At 34.6% G+C, this 22,648-nt stretch overlaps 2 protein-coding genes across 3 annotated transcripts in view; one reads left to right on the forward strand and one right to left on the reverse strand.

Moving 5' to 3' along the window:
- LOC106879234 (F-box/WD repeat-containing protein 4) overlaps window positions 1–14,050 on the forward strand; it is an 18,692-nt gene extending 4,642 nt beyond the window's left edge. The window contains exons 2-9 of one of the 2 annotated variants that reach the window (XM_014928720.2): window positions 1,402–1,497; window positions 2,814–3,005; window positions 4,878–5,016; window positions 6,604–6,701; window positions 7,061–7,126; window positions 8,708–8,848; window positions 10,554–10,689; window positions 12,400–14,050. In XM_014928720.2, coding sequence (XP_014784206.1) covers window positions 1,402–1,497; window positions 2,814–3,005; window positions 4,878–5,016; window positions 6,604–6,701; window positions 7,061–7,126; window positions 8,708–8,848; window positions 10,554–10,689; window positions 12,400–12,516 — 985 coding nt within the window. In that variant the 3' untranslated portion in view covers window positions 12,517–14,050. The remainder of the gene's footprint in view (window positions 1–1,401; window positions 1,498–2,813; window positions 3,006–4,877; window positions 5,017–6,603; window positions 6,702–7,060; window positions 7,127–8,707; window positions 8,849–10,553; window positions 10,690–12,399) is intronic. The other variant, XM_014928721.2, reaches the window with a different exon arrangement.
- Window positions 14,051–16,927: 2,877 nt separating this feature from the next.
- Window positions 16,928–22,648, reverse strand: part of LOC106879231 (tubulin alpha-1A chain) — a 36,823-nt gene continuing 31,102 nt past the window's right edge. Inside the window, exon 3 of the mRNA XM_014928719.2 lies at window positions 16,928–19,464. Coding sequence (XP_014784205.1) covers window positions 18,335–19,464 — 1,130 coding nt within the window. The 3' untranslated portion in view covers window positions 16,928–18,334. The remainder of the gene's footprint in view (window positions 19,465–22,648) is intronic.

Here is a 22,648-nt window from a genome sequence, read left to right on the forward strand (position 1 = left end):
AATGGAGAACGTTACACAAATACAAATAACAGGACATAACAACAGGTGTCTTTCAACTGAGACTTGAGATGTCAAGCTAAGTAAAAGTGTGGTTGTCCTTGCATACAGGCATGTCCCTTGCATCCCTCTCCAGTTGAGCATTCTTAATCTTGTGATCTCATGGGTGCTGGTGCCATATAAAAAGCACTCTTACCAGTTCCACATAAGCACACCTGTGCTGATGCTGTGTAAAAGCACCCAGTACACTCTGTAAAGTGGTTGGTGTTAGGAAGGGTATCCAGTCACAGAAACCATGCTAAAATAAACATGGAGCCTGGGCAGCTCTTCAGCTGGCCAGCTCAAGTCAAAGTGTCCAACCCATGGAATAGGGATGTTAAATGATGATGATGATGATAAAAATAAGGTACATCTAGTTTTTAATCATTTCAATGGGTTTAATTCAGATTATTATCCCTGGGATGTTTGATCTTGATTAATAAAAATGAAAGGAACTGCTAAACTCAAAGATTGTAGACACTGGATAGTGTCATGTTAAATAAACTGGATGGTCATATCTAAAATGCCTTTAATTATAGTTTGTTTAATTAGATTTGATGTGTAGCTAAACACAAATTAATTGGAGTACATGGTATCTACTCATATATTGCCAACTTCCATGTTGTTTACCCCAAGGCAGCCATGATTAGAAAGACTTATGATCATCTCATCTTTCTTCTAACAATGTATTTATATTTAGGACTACATTATCCTCTGCATCTTTTTGGTGTAATTTAAAAGAAATTTAGCTATTGTTTGAGGCATCCTCATGTCAGGTTGATAGACTACATACTTTAATATATTATGTTAATTCTGTTTTCTGTACACTTTCCTTAGTAAAATTGAATGATGCATTGTCGAATGAATAATTTTTATTTCAAGTGAGCCTTATAGAAATAATTTTACACTTCTGTCTTCTAATGAAATTGTTTCCCTGAAAATATGTTGCTAATGCATTTTGGCAAATGAAAGTTACCACTTCCTCTTTCTCCTTTAAAAATCTCAGACATTGTGTTAAAATTGACACTGTTTCAATTGTTTGGTGTCATGGTAGGTTCCCAGCAAAATTAATCTTAAAATTAGTCTTGATGCTCAGTTGGAACCATTTCATTTCAGTTTCTTAGTTAAACTTGTAAAAACACAATATTGCATTTCTCTGTGTTATTTAAAAAAAAAAAAAAACCATTGGCATTGTGGTAGCTTGTTTTTGTTTAACTTTTACTCATTAAAAAGGGCTTATGCTTCTCGCCTTTTGAGTTCAAAAAGTTAATCTGATTCATTTCTCTTAAGACACATCTCTTTTAACCTCTCTAATGCCTGATGTTTCATAATTATGTTAGAAATTCTGTTTTTTACTCAATTTAGATCCTGCACACCTAACTTGAAAGAGCAGTACCGTGTGACTAGAAACTGGATTAAAGGGAGGAATCGAGAGACTGCGGTTGTGAAATATCGTTCAAAGTAAGTTAAAACTCTTTCATTTTGTGTAATTTTAATATTTTATCTGCTTACAGCTGAGTTGAAGGATGTCCATGACCAACGCACTTAGTTCTCTACCACTAGCTCTGGGTAGGCATCATAAGCTTGTATAGTACATTGATGAATAATTTGTTGGTTTGTGCTAGTTCTTCATGACCTCACTATTTTCTGGAAGTCATCGCTCTCAGTTTCTTCTGGTATTGACTACGCTCGAATGGTGCTTTTTACATGCCACCAGCATGGGAGCCAGTCAGGTGACACTGGCATCAGCCATGACAATGATTTCACTTGACTCAACAGGTCTTCTCAAGCACAGCATATTGCCCAATGATTGAAGGTTACTTTTAAACAGGCCAGATATATGACACTGGCAAAAATGTGAAACTTGAAGTGGAATTTTCTTTTTCTTGTACTCCAAATTTCAGCCACTATTTATGGACATTAAAAGTTTTAATAGTTTCTTAAAATTACATCCTATTTTTTGCAAGTCTTTCAACTGTAGCAATACTGGGACACCACTTTATAGGGTTTAATTGACCCCAATGCTTATTCTATCAGTTTCTTTTGCTGAACTGCTAAGTTAGAGGGACAAAAACAAATCAACACTGGTTGTCAAGTGAGCCAGGGGCTGGGATAAACAGCACGTGTGCACACACACACGCACTGGACTTCTTACAGTTTCCATCTAGCAATCCAACTCACAAAGCTTTGGTTAGCCCAGGAGATACTCATCCAAGATGCCATGTAATAGGAACCCAAAACCATGTGGTTGTGAAACGAGCTTCTCAACCACACAGCTATGCCTGTGTGAATCAATTTGTGGGTCTATAATTGATTTATTTAAGAAACTAGAGAGCTGTTTGATATATGTTTGTTTAACATACATAATGAAAGCAATTACAGTAATTATTTCAATCATTTTATTGAGACAAGAACATTCTTGTTAACAGTTTAGTGGCAGATATTATAAGAAAGCTAATTACTATGAAACTGCTGGCAGTCCATCATAAACTTAGTTAAATTATGAAAAATCATCCAGTTCATGCCAGTATTAAAAAAAAATGAGCATGTCAAAACATTTAATTTCAATAAAATAGTATTCTACCATCCAAAGATTTTTTTCATGCATATAAATACCATTAAATAAATTAAAAATATAAATTATTTTAAAATTCTTGTAATGTATGTTGTTTTATCTTACATATATACTGCAAAACCTTTAATTGAATGTACTTTGCTTTGTTAATGTGGTTTTGAATGAAAATTTTCATGAGATGTCATTTTGATATATCTTTCAGACAGCTTCCATGGATGCATTTTGATGACGATTATAATAAAACAATGTGGTTATCTATTGGCTCATACATAAAGTGCTATAAAGTTCTTACAAATGGGCTCTTTCATGAAAACTGTCAACGAATGCTTGGACCATTGCCGAGTGATGTGACTCGATTTGTACTTAAAGATTCTGTAATTGTCACTGGATGTAGGTCAGTAGTATTTTTTTTATTTGTATGCATACATATATCTGTTATCATTATATGCCTATTAAAAAGGTGGTGAGCTGGCAGAATCATTAGCACACTGGACGAAATGTTTAGTGGTATTTCACCTGTCGCAACGTTGTGAGTTCAAATTCCGCCAAGGTTGACTTTGCCTTTCATCCTTTCAGGTCGATAAATTAAGTAATTGATTATCTCCCTCCTCCAAATTTCATGCCTTGTGCTTATAGTAGAAAGGATTACATGCCTATTAAAACTATCTTTTTAATCAATCACTAAAACTTCATTAATATCCATATCAGAGGTTATAAAGAAACATTAGTAATTTTATTTCAGATCAGTGTAAATATAAGTTTCATGGAGTATTTCAGTTTAAACACTGATTCTCAGTAAGGAGTTTTTAATAAATATTTGTTCATGAAAATCTTGCTCTGTGTGTGTGTGTGTGTGTGTGTGTGCATAGACATGGTTGTGTGGGTATGGAATTTGCTCGTCTCAGATTCTATCCCATAACATGCTTGGGAGTGGAATTGGCAGACAAAATATACAGAAGCCCATCATAAACATTGTGTGTGTGCATAAATATATATATATATATATACATTTGTGTGTATTATGTATGTTATCATCATCATCATCATCATCGTTTAACATCCATTGTCCATGTTGGCATGGGTTGGACAGTTTGACTGAAAACTGGTAAACAAGGGAGCTGCTCCAGGTTCCAATCTGATTTGGCAAAGTTTCTGCCTCTGTGAGACCCAACGTTTGAATGGTGCTTTTTACGTGCCGCCAGCATGGGTGTGAGTTATGTGACACTGACATAGGCCATAACTACAATTTCACTTGGCTTGATGGGTCTTTTCATGCACGGCATATCGCCAAAGGTCTCAATCACTTGTCAGTGCCTCCACGAGGCCCATCATTTGAAGCTCATGCTTCACCAACTCATCCCATGTTTTCCTGGGTATGCCTCCTCCACAGGTTCCTGCCATTGTTAGAGTTCAGCGCTTCTTCACACAGCTGTGTGTGTGTGTATATATATATATATATATATATATGGAATCTTCTATCAACATTGGTCATATTTTGTTAGATTTCATTTGTAAATTTAAAAATGGTGAATTATTTCGTGGTTATAAATACTTTGGAAAACAGTGTAACCAGGTCTTTGACATTGAGTAAATTATTGGTAACTATTGTATTGACCATTGAGTGCTAAAGACTAAAATTTATTTAACAGATGTCAGGCCCTCCTCCTATGAGCCTTCCTCTGTAAAAGATGACTGTATGTGTGTGTGTGTGTGTATGTTCAGTCAAGGGCTAGATTTTTTGTTGAAGATTGACAGTTGTCTGTGCAATCAAGTCTCACTTCTCCACATCACTGATGTTCATCCAGAAGAGAGGCCAGCAACTTATGCTGATACAGTTTAGCATCACTGATGTCACAGACATTTCTCTCAGAATGCAAAATGCCTGAACAGATATTACAAAATGTATTTCCCTAACCTTCAGATATAAGATTAAAGTAGAAGCCAAGTTGTTTTGCTTCATTCTATGAAATAACAAATGATAATTATTTAAAACCATGTTATTTCTTTTTCTTATCTGTCTTTTAACTGCTTTTTGTCTTATATTTTCCATTAAACTCTGTTCCACTAAAATATTGATTTTTTTTATTAAGTTAATTTTGGACATCAAGTGCATTTTAGAATATCTGTTTTCAGAAATGTTTATTTTTCCTTTACACTTGGGGCATAAAATTAAAAAGAAAATATTTTTCTTCAAATGTGAATATGATCTTGTAACACTGTGTTTTTTGTAATAGTAATTTTGAAATGTTTAACTTTCATCTTTTAGAGAAGGGAGCGTGGTGGCTTGGGATAGTAACACACAGGAGAAGCTGTTCCACTGTGCAAATGTCCACAAAGAAGATTCTCAATGTGTGGATTTTCATGGTGACATCATTGTTTCAGGTTCTCGGGATGCAACTCTCAAGGTAAAAATTATCATAATTTCAGATTCTTCTGTAGCTGGTTTATTCTCAAGCCTAACAAGCTAAAAATGTACCTCTATGTGGAGGGAATTGACTATAGAAAAATATATTACCCAACATTATATGCATACTAGCAGGATACAGTGCATGAGGTTGAGTGAGGGAAAGATGTTGATATAGAGGCAGGAATTTTGAGAAACTGTCTTTGTAATTTTGTTGTAATAGGAATTATTTATTCTAAAACTATTTTTAATGCAAAAATAGTAACCAATAGTTGTTTCAAAATATGTTTTAAGCTACAATTACCTTAATATCATCATTATCATATGCATAATATTATGTAAAAATGAAGCAAAGATTTGATATTGGTACAAGATAATTTGGGCATTAATTTTCTCAGCTAGTCTGCATTAGATGAGTCTAATAATTCATTTCTGTATCATAATCTTGTGTCATCTCATTTGTGAGGTCTTGTATTCTTTGCACTAAACTCCCAATCAAGTACTCATATTGGTTCTTTTCCCCATCTCTGTGGAAGAAAACAACTGTGTTTAGACTCGAGAGAGAGTTGGGTTCCACCAAATTTTAGAAATATTCAAAATGTACCATATGTTACAATGATGCCCCTACAACTCCACTGATTTTACATAATAATAAACAATATTGGTTCCTCTAAATAAAACTGAACTTATTGCTGATTTTATGCATTCTTTGTCAGATGTCATTTCAATACAGCACCACACTGCTGTATATATATATACACACCATGGCTAACAAAAGAGCCTTGGCATTGTCACTTCACCTGTTAGAAGTAGCAAATTCAGTATCTGTACTGAATGCCATAGAGCAGTTGTCCAAACCTTTTAAAATGAAAGATCCAGCTTGTAGAGCAGGATTTGTAGCAAGGCTGAATAACGGTCAAGTTCTGTAAAACAACAACTGATAGTTTGAGAGAAATCTATCACAAGCTTTTAATTACTAGAATTACCTGTAAGACCAAAATCTGCAACCACCAAAGGGAATAACTTGGTTGTAATATATCTCCTGTTAAAAGTTTTAGTATTTCTGGATTTATATAATCTTTATCTTTCACGCTGTATTGATGTTTGCAGTTTGGAGTTAGATTTTTTAAATGTTTAGCATAGAACTCACATCATCATCATCATCATTATTGGTGATGAGTTCTATGCTAAACATTTTTAAAATCTAACTCCAAACTGCAAACATCAATACAGTGTAGAAGATAAAGATTATATAAATCCAGAGATATCAAAACTTTTAACAGGAGATATATTAGAACCAAGTTATTTATACCCTTTGGTGGTTGCCGATTTTGGTTTTACGGGAAATTCTAGTAATTAAAAGCTTGTGATAGATTTCTAGAACTTGTGTCAATAATTGATAATTTCATTTATGTCATCCGACTTTTTTTATGGTTTGAAAGTCTTAAACCTTTAAGAGAGTTCAAATGAAATCAATGTTATTTTAATTTTATAATATAATTATCAGTTTAATAATATACCATTTACCAGCAGTTACATGTTAATGTCAGCATTAGCAACCATTTATACGTTTTTTTTTATATTCCAGATTTTAAACATGCAAGAGAAAGACACCAAGAGACAAGTTCGAGCAACACTTCATTCTGAAGATCGTCTATGGTCTGTGGCAATGAATCCAGATGGAACGTAAGCATATGACTCTTTGAACTTTTTTATTTTAGTTATGTATGAGGAGAAAGAGCATTGGCTATATGTGGAGGCATGATTTGCTTATGTTAGCAGTGAACAGATCATAAAAATTTAAAAAAGAAGATATTGGAGATTTTTATTCTTGATATAAAAAGTGTACAACTGTAATGGTTACTGGGAAATTGGATATTTAGGTAGAAAGAACGGTAAAATGGGTATATGTAGGAAGAGTTTCTTCAGAATGTGATGGTGGTAAGGATAAACATTGGATATATAAATGTTTCTACTAAAAGACTTCTATATTTCACTTGTTTTTAGTAACTTACTGATTTCTTTCTAATTGATGATCTATCCAGGTCTTTTACATCAGGAAATGCTTGCTGTAACAGTAAATTTCCCTTACAAGTTTGGGACTTGTACAAGTAAGTTTAGTTGATTTTATTTCTTAAAGTCAAGACTATCAATTGTTTCATTATAATTTCAATATAAAGTTACTACCACCATTTGTCATCTTTTGAAGTTATCTAGCTCACTTTATTTCTCTTCAAAGTTGCCCTCTCCTCTGATTTCAATATACACTACTCTTCTTGGCTCTTGCACTTTTCCAACATTAACGCTGATGCCAAGATAGAAGTTTTTGCTACCCCTAACCATCAATATCTACTCTGACTTGTATTTCTAACAGTTGCACTAATACACCAAGTATCTTTAATCTGCATTTCGCTCAAGCTCAATCTTTATCCAGTCATCGCTATCTGCACTTAATGGATTGCCTGATTACAAGGCAACATACGACACAACACTTCTCAACACTTAACTCTCAGTTGGAACTCTGCCAATTCTATGTTGACTACCTCAGGACAGCTTATAGATTTTATGTCCTAACCCCACTGAGACAGCTGAACAACTGAGTGAAGCCATCTCTTAGTTACGTTTATTCACATTTTGAACACAATCAAAGCCTGTAAACTCTAAATGATTTACCTGTAGTAGTACAAACCTAGAACATTGCCTACATCACCTGAAGACAGTCAATTGCCACTACTAATGTGAAGGTTTTTACCTACTTTCTAACATAAGAAAGAAAGCAGGGAATGCTTTGTGCATCACAAAACAGCTTCTAAACTTTGCTAGTAACCAAATTGCAGCAGAGGGTTACCACCAACTTTGTGGAATCTTCTTAACCACCACATCTCAAATAAGATGGCCTTATTAGCAGCACTCACTAAGTAAGCCTTTACATTTACTACCTACTTCTCTTCCAGCTTTACACTGCACACTCTCAACAAAGCTCTGCCAAACATCTGTTTTCCAAAGCACCAGTTTCAACATACAGACACACAATTGCAATGTCTAAACTCTTCTAATCTCTTCAACCCAATAAGATGGCTGATTCTAGTAGCATCCCTTCAAGCACACTTGAATGGTGGGCTTTGGAGTTGGTCACCTTATTACCAAACTCCTTAATTTCTAAAATTTGTTCTTATTCCTTGGGTCATCTCCCAAATGGAGCAATTGTCAGCAATCCCTTCTTTGATCAACTCCAGTCAGGCAGTCTCTTCAGTAACCATTAGTGCAAGTTATGCTCTCCCATGTCACTCACCAATGATCCCTTCCTTTTGACCATGTTGGCAACCGAACCTCCTCCTAGCTTTGTTACTAGCCTATGTGAACTTTACCCTTCAAATATTCACTGCAGCAATCTCATTGGTTGAGGTGGAGACTGCAAAGGTCACAGGTGAAAAAAAAAAAAAAAAAGAAAGTCTCAGGGCACCAAAAATATTTTAGTTGCTTAGAATGTGTAAGGTTTTTATTCAATTCCTTTTCTAGTCCATTTTCTTGCCCTATTTCTATGTGGTACCCTACAAAAAAGCAAAGTTTGCATCAGCTTACCTTTAATATCTATAATTTATTGATCAGCTCGTATTGCTTTATCATCAAGTTGTGGATATTCTGTGTAGATGTTTGAAATAAAATATTTTGTATTTTATGTTTCATTACAGAGGCATTCTCGATTGTAGTTTGGGGAGTAATCATCGACATGGAGCTGGTGTATTGGATATAAAATATGAAACACCTTTTACTCTGCTCTCTTGTGGTTATGATTCTTTTGCTCGTCTCTGGGATCTTCGTACCAACAAATGGTGAGGATATATATATATAGCTCATTATTGATATTGCTGTTGTTTATAAATGTTAAACAAAGATTTGGAAAAATAATAAGAAAAAAATTGAAATACATTAGTGTGAAGATAACATATTATCTTGCTTCAGAACTGAAATATAACAGTAATTAAGACTGGGTTTTCACAACTAAAAAGCTGCCTGAACAAATTTTGAGATGCTACACAACTCATGCATTGGACTGTATAAACATAAGGAAAAGTGCACTCAGACCTCACAAAAACATGAATATTTTGTGTAATGATATTGGTACTTTTTCCAATTGTGTACTACTGTACTTTCAAGTCAGCTTAAATAATCTCTATCAAATACACTATTTCATATCCTGTAATAGGGAAAGCTGGATATATATATATATATATATATAGCATCAATATTAATTCATTAATATTAATTTCTACCCGCATTATTTAATTATCATCATCGTTTAACATCCGCCTTCCATGCTAGCATGGGTTGGACGATTTGACTGAGGACTGGCGAACCAGAAGGCTGCACCAGGCTCCAATCTGATCTGGCAGAGTTTCTACAGCTGGATGCCCTTCCTAATGCCAACATATACATATATATATATATATAGTGTGTACGTTTGTGTCTTCTTCCTTTGACATTGTGTGAGAATATTTCTGGTCATGGGTAAATATATCCTTACTTGGAAACAGGTTAGGGTTGGCAACAGGAAGGGCATCTGACTAGAGAATTTGCCTCAAATAAACTCCAACCCATGTAAGCATGGAAAAATAGACATTAAAAAAAATGATGGTGAGTGTATTTATTTTATTTGTTTATTATGTTAAGGATGTGTGTGTCTCAGATTTTGAACTGGTGCATCATTTCCTTGTATCTTGTAAGAGAGAACAAAATAAGTTGGCAACAGGACTGCCTATGTCTATTAAATACTGTTTCATAAAGGGAACCATGATAACTCTCATGAACCTCTATGGTTACTACATCTTTAGTAGGGAAAATGGCCTTAAAACATTTGTTATATTAAGGATGTACAATAATTTTTTTTGAAGCTTTTCATGTTATTAATTTTAGTTGATTTGAATTGAGTAATTTTAAAATAAGACTTCACTGTTTCAGTTTTAAAATTTATTGAGAGATCTCTCTTCATTCTGTTCTTGCCACAATATACTCTACTTTTTATCTTTCTGGAATGTACCTAATAAAGTTGCCATAAATTGTTGTTGCAAAATACGACTATGTATTCTATGTATTGAAGCACTTCATCACTCACATCTTCATAAGTATCATTTCAATCAGGAGTCAGTTCAGTCCCTTGTCCCTCCCCACTTCAAAAAAAAGAAAGAAAAAACAGTGTAGCCTGTGTCAATAGTTAGAAACTGTTTTTATTGCTATAGTTTTAAGGTAGTGAACTGGCAGAATCTTTAGTACACTGGGAAAAATGCTTAGAGGCATTTCGTCCATTTTTACGTTTTGAGTTCAAGTTCTGCCGAGGTCGACTTTGCCTTTCATCCTTTCAGGATTGATAAATTAAGTACCAGTGAAACACTATGGTTAATGTAATTGACTAGTCCCCTCCCCAAAATTTCAGGCCTTGTGCCTATAGTAGAAAGGATTATTATTGTTAGTTATTTAGTGATTTGAACTTGGTTTATCTTACCAGTTTAAAAAAAAAAATTACTTTTAATACATTTTCAGTGAATTAATGTGGGAAGAACCTTTCAATTCTGCTGTCTATTGTGTGAAAACTCATGGGAACTACACGATGTTGACCGGTACTGCAAGGCATGGTATGACTAGGCTATGGGACAAACGAGTTACAAAGTCAATACAGGTGTGAGAAATTAGTCATTCATTTTTCTGTATTTCTCTTAGAGTAAAATCTTTAAACTTAGATTCTTGTGTTTTTGGAATAATTTCTAATATACTTGCAATTGACAATGAAATATGAAATGGTTGTAGTTTCAATTTTGATTGTTGTCCTGATATATTAATTCTTATTTGAAATAAATAAAGTTTACAGATACAAAATAACTCTGGTAATAGGTGTAGGCATGGCTACGTAATTAAGAAGCTCACTCTACAGCTGCAAGGTTTCAAGCTCATTCCCACTGTGTGGCAACATGGGCACACCTATTATATCCCCAGGTCAATTAACACCTTGTAAGTGGACTTGATAAATGGAAACTGTGTAAAAGCCCACCATATATATGTGTGTGTCTTTGTGCCCATGTTTGTCCCTACCCTCACTGCTTGACAACCAGTGTTCGTTTGTTTACATCCTCTGTAACTTAATTCATCCAGCAAAAGAGACTGATAGAATAAGTACCAGATCAAAAAAAAAAATAATAATAAATAGTGGGATCAATCTGTTCAACTGAATTCCTTCAAAGCAATACCCCAGCATGGCTGCAGTCCAGTGACTGAAACAAAACAAGATGTTTACAAACAGACTATAAATGGAGATAAATGAAAGAGGTTTCAGATTAATGACAAAACACAATGGTAATGTATTGTGTGATTAGATCTTATAAATTACAATTTGTTCCAAATATCTGTGGAGATATATTCAGATAAAAGCATGTAACATCTGTCATAACACCTGGGGACTTTCATAATCCATACCTGTGATCAATTTTATATTTCAGCATGATGAAATGAATCTAGTTCAATCATCACTGGTTGGTCAGTTTTCTGTTGTTGGTAATTTAAAAAACTTGTTCATTTTTATAGTAGGACCTTAGAAACTCAATAACTTCATTTTTGTGTGTTCTAGCCATATGCAAACAATCCACATTGGCTGAAAATTATTACAATATAACTAATTTAGTTGATTGGAAGTTGATGGGCAATAAATAATCTATTTTTCATTAAAACTTGAGTTAAATAATTTCTTTATCAGTCTTTTTTATCAATTTTATTGTAAATTTTATATAAAATGAATCTTTATTTTGAAGTCAACTATTGAACTATAACTAATGACCCTCCTAATTTTGGCAAAGGCCAACAATTTTGAGTAGTTGGAGGAAATTGATTATATCCACCCCCAACACTTTGACTCCAAAAATATGAAAGGCAAAGTTGACCTTGGCAGAATTTGAACTCGGATCATTAATGAGTCAGAAGAAATATCAAAAGTGTTTTTCTTAACATAACAGTTTTGCCAACTTGCTGCCTTAACTAGACCTAATATTAAAAAAGAAATAAGACAGCAAGCTGGCAGAATCGTTAACATCTGGGGCAAAATGCATTGTAGCATTTCATCTGTCTTTACATTCTGAGTTCATATTCTGCTATGGCCAACTTTGCCTTCCATCCTTTCAGAGTCAATGAAATAAGTACCAGTTGAGTACTAGGGATGATCTAATTAACTTAGCTTCACACTTGAAATTGCTGGCCTTGTGCCAAAATTTGAAACCAATATAAAAACATAATGTTTCGTGTCTTGCAAACTCCTGTAATACCTAATTCAGAACTGTGATATTAATGTGTCTTTTGCTACAAAATATATTAAATTGTTGCTTATCTTCCTTTTTTTTTTCAGTTTTACTATGCTGGTCAACGAAGTAGTCCGGTGTATTCAATGGCTTTTAACTCTAAACATCTTTACCTGGCTTTGGACAAAGGTGTTAGCTTGCTTGACTTCACAGTTTATAAATAATAACTAGTCAAAAGGCTTTACATTATTACTAATTATGCATTGAAGTACAATTTTTTATTCTATCATGAACATTGTTGAATTATATAGATATATAGAGCAGCGCGCTTTCTTTAAACTGAGACTAGTTCAAATTTTGTTTCATTTCTCAGCTTTTCTTTGTAAACAAAGAATACACATCTTAATCTTGAAATTTTCAGGTTATACACTATAGCATTTATAAGATTATGTATTATAATTTTGTATTCTAATCAGTCTTTTTTTATTTATTTATTTTTTTCTTTTTTGTGTGTGTGAATTGAATCAGAACAGAATGAGTTAATTATATAGCTCTACCAAATATTGATAGTTTTTTCGTTTTTGATTTTCTGTGGGAATTGAATCAGAATTTGCAAATTATATGGCTCTAGCAAATGTTGATAGTTTCTCCTCTCCCTCTTCCCCAGTTGAACCCTTTGAACGTGGTGAGACTAATTGTGGTTTGTATTTAACTTTGAATTTCTGTGAATCAGTGTCTGTCTGGAGCATGTGGGCAGGAAGGGAATTTTGGAGGATTACATGGAGAAAGGCTTAGGCTAAATGGTTAGTGTGAGATATGTTGACAAAAAAGGGGGGAGGTGCACGTTTCAGGTTTGCTTGAGTGGAGGAGGTGTAGCATTTAATTTTTCTTGCAATCAAATGCATTCTGCTTGTGACCATTCCTACCTATTTTCCTTTCCATGACATAGTACATCAAGAATTGCATATCTGATGTGTCCTTAATTTTTTTTTTTTAAGATGGTAAGGTGTGATTTTAGAGAGATTTGATTGCTATTTCTTGCATGTTGAGTGACCATGCAGAGGCTCCTTTGTTGTCTCTTTAAATCAAATGATGTTTTTGTCTTCTGGTTGATTCATATTAGCATTTACTTATAAACTGTAATTAATATGAATATTTACGCATTTATCTAAAGGTGATATCTTCTTTTATATATTTATCTTATATATTCACTAACATCTATATGAAATATAAGTTTTTGAAGCTAAAGTCTTTCAAACAAGGAATACTTTATAATGCATACACCCCTTGGATACTTGTTAAAAATCAGATGGTTTTCTTTTTTCCTTTTCAACTTAGCCTGAATTCTATAAATAACACTATTTTTTATGTATTGTTCTTTCTATTTGACTTAACTTTTCCATTATGGAAAGAAAAAATTATTATTTCTGTGGCAGGTGTTTTGATGCACTCTTGAGATTTCCATAGACCATAATTGTGACTTTGATTCAATTCCCAGTTTGAATTGTTTTTTATACTTCAGAGATGTTTTTTTTTTTTTTTTGTGGAATAGGGCATCACCAAGATATCTTAAATCCCCTTCCTTTAGAAACCCTGGTCTGTTGTTATTCTTATTTTAAGAGAGACTACATTACTAACCAGTTAGAAAATGTGATAAATTTTTTGCAGTATTTAGATAATATATACACTTATTAGTTTTATTATTATTGCTATTGTTCATTTTAACAGTTGTTGTTTGAATAAAATATTCATAATTTTCATGTTTCTTTTTTCCTTTTTATTCTAAAAATAATTTGTATTTACCATGTTTTTGTGTGTGAGTGTGTGTTTTAAATACGCTTCATGTAAACAAAGTCATGTACAACAAAAGGTTAATCTTTTATATTATTTCATATCATTTTGAATACGATATCTCTCTTTGTGTAAGTTGTGTAATCACTTCAGTTGTAGAGATACCAAGGTAAGACATCACCATCATTTTAATGTCCTCTTTTCCATGCTTGCATGTGTCAGTTAAATTTCACTGTTTTCCCCGTTTCTTTGAGCTTCCTTCATTTCTCCATCACAACGATGACATGGTACAACATTGTCTTCATCATCTAAAAGGCCATTTCTTCGTAAAAATGTAACTACCTTCCTCTCGTCGCTGATCACATTGAAAAAATCTTTAGTCAACTGCTTATGGATTTTTAGAAATTGAAAAGTAACCTAAAGTAATCTCCCTTTAAATTGTAGACCACACACCAAAGTAGCACCTGTGTATGTGTGTCTGTATCTTACCTTAGTGTATGTGAAGAGTTTCTATCGACTTAGTTTGTAATGGAGTTATCTCCCTTGCTTAGTTTGTACTTACGGTGTTACCTGAATACAACTGATAATATCAGGAAACATACTTTTGTCAATATTGGTAACATCAAGTGATATTACGTCTGCAATCAATTGACAATTAAATCGTATTATTGTTGATAATATCTATATATTGCAAATACACAAATGTGAAATTTATTTCAATCCTATTCTAATTTATCTTTTACTCGTTTCATTCATTTGACTGCAGTCATGCTGGGGCACTGCCTCGAAAGATTCTAGTCAAACAAATCGATCCGAGTACTTTTTTATCAAGCCTAGTACTTATTCTATTGGTTACTTTTGCCGAATCGCTAAGCTATGGATACGTAAACACACACCAACACTGGTTGTCAAGCAGTGATGGGGACAAACACACACACACACATACATATATATATATGGGCCGGGCTTCTTTCAGTTTCTGTCAACCAAATGCACTTACAAGGCTTTGATCAGCCACAGGCTATAGAAGACATTTGCCCAAAGTTCCATGAAGTGAGACTGAACTTGAAACTACGTGGTTGGGAAGCAAGCTTCTTACCACACACCCATCACTATAATTTAATATTTTTAATTTGAAAATTAGTTTTTATATGCTATAAAATTTGGAAAAGGTAAAATCATAATTATTGTACTTCTGTAACATTATTTAATGATACAGGTCGTCGTCAACTTAGGACCGATCGACTTTACGACGATTGGCGCGCCAGCTCCCGGCAGCAATAATAGACAGTCCAGTTGCGATCTAATGGGTTTAATTTCTTAGAAATTAACCCGTCTACGGATGATGTCAGCTAGCAAACGCTTTCCCTAGGTTTGGTTATCGATCGCCACAGTGTTGGATGACTATCTTGTCGCAGAGACATCGAAGTAACCTCATACTTGTTTATGAGACGACTGCTTGAGACTCCGAAATTTTTTAATAACGTCATTATAATAGTATAATACAGAATGCTGTGTGTGACTTTTACCTGAGAATATACCTTTAAAATGTAAAAATATAAAACAAAGCTATGTAAGCCTTATAGGTCGACTTACGACCTGTCAGTCGGAACCAATTGCGGTCGTAAGTTGACGACGACCTGTATTACATTAAGTATCAACATATATACTCGTAACATTACCCTAGTTAATATATAAACATCATAATCATTGTTTTAACGTCCACCTATGCTGTTCGTTAGCGGAGATATGTTTAATTTACTTCTTTTTGATATTAGTTTCAGTAATGAGGCAGCGAACTGACAGAATCGTTAGCACGCCCAGTGAAATGCTTAGCATCTTTTCGTCCGTCTTCCCGTTTTAAGTCCTTTCAGGGTAGTGGGATTGATGTAATCGACTTACAACCTTCCCCCGAAACTTTCCTTGCGAAATGTGCCAGCAATTTTTAATGATTTACTGCAGGTGATGAAATCAAGAATATTGCTAGCCACTGACCTAGAGAAAAGAAACCAATATTTACATAAAGTTCGCAAAGTGGAATTAATTATTTTTCCTGTAAAATGATTTATTCCACGTTGCTTAGATTTTGTACGAAGCAGACGACACAGACTATTGCTTGTTCACCTGAATTGGACTGCTTTTCTTTTCTTTTGTTTTCCGACGGTGGAGATTGTTAAGACAGAAAACTATTGAGGCACAGGCGTGGCTGTGTGGTAAGAAGCTTGTTTCCCAATCACATGCTTCCGAGTTCAGTACCACGATGTGACACCTTGAGCAAGTGTCTTCAACTATAACCTCAAGCCATCCACAGCCTTGTGAGTGGGTTTGGTAGACAGAAACAGGAAGAAGCCCGTCGTACATATATATATGTGTATGTGTTTGTCCCCCCGCCATCGCTTGACAACTGATGCCAGTGTGTCTACATTCCCGTAACTTAGCGGTTCAGCAAAAGAAACCGATAGAATAAGTACTAAGCTTTGAAGAAAAATCCTGGGGTCCACTTGTTCCACTAGAAGAAAAAAACCCTTCGAGGCGGTGCTCCAGCATGGCCGCAGTCAAATGACTGAAACAGGTAAAAGAATAAAAGATTATATGTTTTACTCACTAGTTCGATATCTTGATACTCTGGGGTTCAAAAATTCATCCACATCAAATTTGTTTCCACGTCTCTGACATTGACAAAATTATATAATTGATACACAAATTTTGACTCAACCAACTGCGTCTTTCCTTTCAGCCTCCTAAATCTGATAGAATAAGTACTAATCAAATACTAGGGTCGCTATAATCAATTAAACTCTTGAACGTGATGCCCCACCAAATCAATAACAGAACAAAAGTAAGTCCGATTGTATTAATTTTTATTACCATTTCCGTTTCCAGTCTTAATTACAAACATATTGATCAATCAGTGTGTGTGGCATTTGAATATACGCCTCTTTTTTTCTTTTTTACATTGAATTTTGTTTGCCGACTGCATTCGGCTCGTACCAGCCAATATTTAGAAAAGTACCTTTAGATGGCCATCATTGAAATTAGTTACTAAAAATACTCTTCCATATCATGCATGAATCAGAAAGCGCTCAAGTATTTAATACTTTTGCTATTAAACGAAAATTTCATCGGAGATATGAAAAAAATATAAATATTAATTAATGTTGGACCTTGAATAGAAAAGAAGAACGAAAAATATTGAACTAATTAGAAAATAATGAAAATAACCTTGATGGACGAACATATTCAGTTTCAACTTTTTATATATATATATATATATATATATATATATACGGTCATCAGTTTTGAATAAGTCCATTTAAAATAATAAATTGCTTTGTACAGTTGATATAATTCTTTTGACTGGAAACTGATGTTAGATGCAGTCTACTTCTTGGAATTTAGTCCCGATTTCTTACCTGATTTTATTTTTACGTTTTGCGAACAATTTCATGAATAGAATAATCGAAATGTAGATTATAACGTATATATTACAATAAACAGTACAAATTTTAACAATTGCTGTGATGTCTATTCAGACACTCGAATACAAATATGAATAAATGTCTTTTTTTATTATCTCTCTGTGAATAGAGATTTTTCGCTGGGTTGTTGCAGTATGTTCTGTCCACGGAAAGATGTAAGATAAAACAAAAAGGCATTTGCTTACATTTGTTCCTGTATATTAGGCTACACACCACAGCGATGGCTAACATTTTTTGTTTATCATTAAATAAACCTTACCATTTCAGATTATGCAATATACGCTGTTTAGTGCATCATTAATTAATTATAAAGTCTACGACATTTTCTTTTTATACAAACCAAATTGGAAATAAATAAAAGACACTTCGACACAGAAATATATTTTCTGGTGTTTTAGTCAGGTTTTTAAAAAAATCAAAAGCTAACAAGCTCTCTCTCTCTCTCTCTCTCTCTCACACACACACACACTCTCTCTCTCTCTCTCTCCCACTCTCTCTCAAATACTAACATTCTTTCTTTATTTATTTCTCGCTGTTATTGTTCATGGAATAAAATCCATGTTTGAATTTATTTTGTTGTCATTCAGATTGGTATCTTTTTTTCGTCTCACTCTTCCGAACCTGGTTGGGAAAAATGACATTTGAGAATAATTGGCTCGAAACATTGTTTCATACTGTCGGAAATCTCCACAAAATATCAGTGGAAGACTTTTCTTATTACTAAAATAAGTCCTCTCTCCTTTGTCGCCATTTTAAACGTTGAACAGCCATTTTAATATTCTTCTCCTTCTTCTTCACCTTCACCTTCAATAGAATCAACACCGACCTCTTCGTAATCTTTTTCTAATGCTGCCAAATCCTCACGTGCTTCGGAGAATTCTCCCTCTTCCATACCTTCCCCTACATACCAATGTACGAAAGCTCTTTTAGCATACATTAAATCGAATTTGTGGTCAAGACGTGCCCAAGCTTCAGCAATAGCTGTGGTGTTGCTTAACATACAAACAGCGCGTTGGACTTTGGCAAGATCACCTCCGGGAACAACAGTGGGTGGTTGATAGTTAATTCCAACCTTGAAACCAGTGGGACACCAATCAACGAACTGAATAGAACGTTTTGTCTTAATGGTGGCGATAGCTGCATTGACATCTTTAGGTACAACATCTCCTCTGTACAGCAGACAGCACGCCATGTATTTGCCATGGCGCGGGTCACATTTAACAAGTTGATTAGCCGGTTCAAAACAGGCATTGGTGATTTCAGCAACTGATAGTTGTTCATGATAGGCTTTTTCGGCTGAAATAACCGGAGCATAAGTAGCGAGCGGGAAATGAATTCGAGGATAAGGAACCAAGTTAGTTTGAAACTCAGTCAAATCTACATTGAGAGCCCCATCAAAACGTAGAGAGGCAGTGATTGAACTGACAATCTGACCGATGAGACGGTTGAGATTTGTATAACTGGGTCTTTCTATATCCAGGTTTCTACGGCAAATATCATAAATAGCTTCGTTATCGACCATGAAAGCGCAGTCAGAGTGTTCCAGAGTAGTATGCGTTGTTAAGATGGAGTTATATGGTTCAACAACGGCAGTTGAAATCTGTGGTGCTGGGTAGACTGAGAACTCAAGCTTGGACTTTTTCCCATAATCTACACTAAGGCGTTCCATCAACAGGGAAGAAAAACCGGATCCAGTACCTCCACCAAAACTGTGGAAAACTAAGAACCCTTGAAGCCCTGTGCACTGATCAGATAACTTCCGGATTCGATCTAGTACTAGGTCGATTATCTCCTTGCCAATGGTATAATGACCACGTGCGTAGTTATTTGCTGCATCTTCTTTGCCGGTGATTAGCTGTTCGGGATGGAAAAGCTGTCGATACATACCAGTGCGGACTTCATCTACAGAAGATATAAAAGAAGAACAAATGTTAATTCATTAGCAATATCGTATATAAATATTTTATATCTTGAAAAAAAATGAATAAATAAAGCATAAAATAGAATGTGACAATAAATAAGAAATATACATATGCAAGCATGCAAACGTACATACATATAAGCATACATCTTTACATGCATATACACATACATACATGCACGCATACACACAAGTACATACATACATACTCTCAAAATAATAAATTGCTATTTGAAGTTGATTCCAGATGGTCGAGTACATGTATTCTGGATGCTAATCTCGTAGACATCATCAAACTACGAGAAGAGAATAAAGTTTATATGTCTGTGCGGCCATATTGAAGTTTGAAGTCGTTAATACGATTATTGGGAAATCATTAAGTCTCTTACAGGCTTTATATTTCATCAACTATCATAAGTCAGAATAATCTGCATCAATCCTTACTATCGGCTGGAGTTTTTTATTTGTTTTTTTCCAATTTATCCTAATTAATCCTAAATTACTACGATTGAGATTGCTCCATTTACCTGTCTAAATATCATTGTGTCTATCTATAATTAGGACTATATGTGTAACAAACCAACGAGGGTAAAATTTTCTTAGTCGCCTAAACGGTTTGGAAAACACAGCCAAATCTACCTTGATTCACATCCTACCGGCTTATAAAAGAAAAAAACACATTGGTTAATGTAGTCCTTGATGTATAAAAATATTACTGGTCATAGCCAGATTACTTTTAATCACATGGTTAACCATGCGCTATACCTGACAAAATTTAACAAAAAATGAGTATGTGTTCTAATGATAACCTTGTACGATTTTAATCCTTAAAAATCCATTTTGCATCTTTAAGTTCATTATTTTCAAGTAACTATTTGTATTCTTCTGTAGACATCAAATTAGCTCTTTCTTGTGTCTGTAGAACATGTCATGTAGGAAACAACATATGAACCATCGATTTGCTTCCTCCTGGTGGTATTTATGGTGGTGGAGTTTGTCATGTGGGAGACCACCCAAGAAAAACATTAACTTACTTTTTTTTCTGGAGGCATTAAACTTCCACAATTAGCCCTTTATTTATTTAGTTATTTGCAGTCCTAGGGTACAACACGCAGGGTATCATCTAAGAAGTAACGACTAGTAGGTTAAATTTCACTGTAAATCTGTTTCCACTTGAAAGATTTACGAAATTTTATTAGCTCTAAATTTAATTTCAAATTCACCACAGATTTTAGATATGCTAATTTTATGTTAAACAAACCTTCTTGATTATTTGAATTTCAAGAATAACAAGTTTCTTAAACCCTGGCATTCATAAAGCCGGTTAATCGGTTTCCATGGCGTATCAGTGGCTGAGATCACAACACTCTCCCTGAACGGAACACTCCTCAATTGCTGGGTTCAAAGCCAACAATTTCTGAGGGGAGGGAACAAGTCGCTTACATCAACCCCAGTACTTGTATTGTACTTTAGTTTTTTCTATTCCAATTGGATGAAGGCCAAAGTTGGCTTTCGCGGGATTTGAACTCAGAATCTGAAGAGATGCTGCAAAGCATTTTGTCCGCCGTGCTAACGATTCTGCCAGCTTGCTGCTTGTAGAATAATAATTGGAAAACGATAATTTATATTTTTTAGATTAAAATTGTTGAAAAGCCAGTATAATCGTGGATTGATAACATATGTAAAGAAGACTGGTTCCTCAGGTGAAAGTGGAGGATTGTTTCGAATTGGGTTTTTTGAAAAGCTATCAGCTTGGTATCATCTTACACTTTTTACGAGGAAGAAATATATACTTCCGAAATATTGAAACAAGATAGAGTGTAACTGTTGTTCGGTCTTCCTCGTGTCTATATTCACTCCAATTTCAATTTTTAGTGTTGGTTTTTGAACAATTTTCACTTTAAATATCACAAAAAGCTTCACTCAACTACAAAACGCTAATATATTTTTAGGATGTACACATTACTAAGATTCTAAAGCAGGGGTTGGCAATTTATAGTCTGTAACCCTCATTTCATCCGGTTTGCCGATTTTATTGAATATATGTTGTTGTTGTTGGCACTCCGTCGCTTACGACGTCGAGGGTTCCATTTGATCCGATCAACAGAACAGCCTGCTCGTGAAATTAACGTGCAAGTGGCTGAGCTCTCCACAGACACGTGTACCCTTAACGTAGTTCTGGGAGATATTCAGCGTGACACAGTGTGACAAGGCTGACACTTTGAATTACAGGCACAACAGAAACAGGAAGAAAGAGTGAGAGAAAGTTGTGGTGAAAGAGTACAGCAGGATTCGCCACCATCCCCTGCCTGAGCCTCGTGGAGCTTTTAGGTGTTTTCGCTCAATAAACACTCACAACGCCCGGTCTGGGAATCGAAACCGCGATCCTATTTCCGCGAGTCCGCTGCCCTAACCATTGCGCCTCCACATTGAATATATGACGCTGCAAACAAAAATGCTTCGTTTTCCTTAATTACTTTTGGTAAGTGAATGATACAATTCAGTATCGAAAAAAAAAAATCAAAGGTCTTATTTTTTACAGTGGCTTCAACTGAACCATAGTGAGAGATTCCTTCACTTGGCAAGCAAAACAAAGTTCCACCAAAATCGATATTTTAAGCAGTCAGTATTTCCACCTTTCTAAATGAAAATGAATGGGACAACAGGGACTAATAACACATCATACACAGTCGAAATATAACTTGTATGAATAAGCGATTCTAAGAAAGGAGGGAATGATAAAAAGAAAATGGTCATTTATCCGTTGAGGAAGTACATAAAATGGCTGGTACTCCGAAGCCACAATCGCCCACATTCAGACTAATTAAATTTGTATCATATGTCATACATGGCATATATCGGTTTTTATGCCATTAAATGTGTGGCAATTCCTTCCTGACAACAGGTTTATTTAAAATATATATACGAGGGGGTGCTGAAAAGTTCCTGGGTTTGGGTAAAAGAAAATATAGGAGAATCAGTTAACTATGATTTTATTCAACGTATTCCCCTCCCAGATTTATTTATTGCACCGGTCCTTCAGTTTTTCTAAAAGTTTTTGTAAAATAACTCGGAAGATTGGGCCTCCAAACAAACTTTTCACGACATCCTTAAAGCCAGGAACTTTTCAGCACACCCTCGTATGTATGTGTATATATATATATA

The sequence above is a fragment of the Octopus bimaculoides genome, chromosome 2 (genome assembly GCF_001194135.2).
Source record: "Octopus bimaculoides isolate UCB-OBI-ISO-001 chromosome 2, ASM119413v2, whole genome shotgun sequence".
In the NCBI taxonomy this organism is placed as follows: Eukaryota; Metazoa; Mollusca; class Cephalopoda; order Octopoda; family Octopodidae; genus Octopus; species Octopus bimaculoides.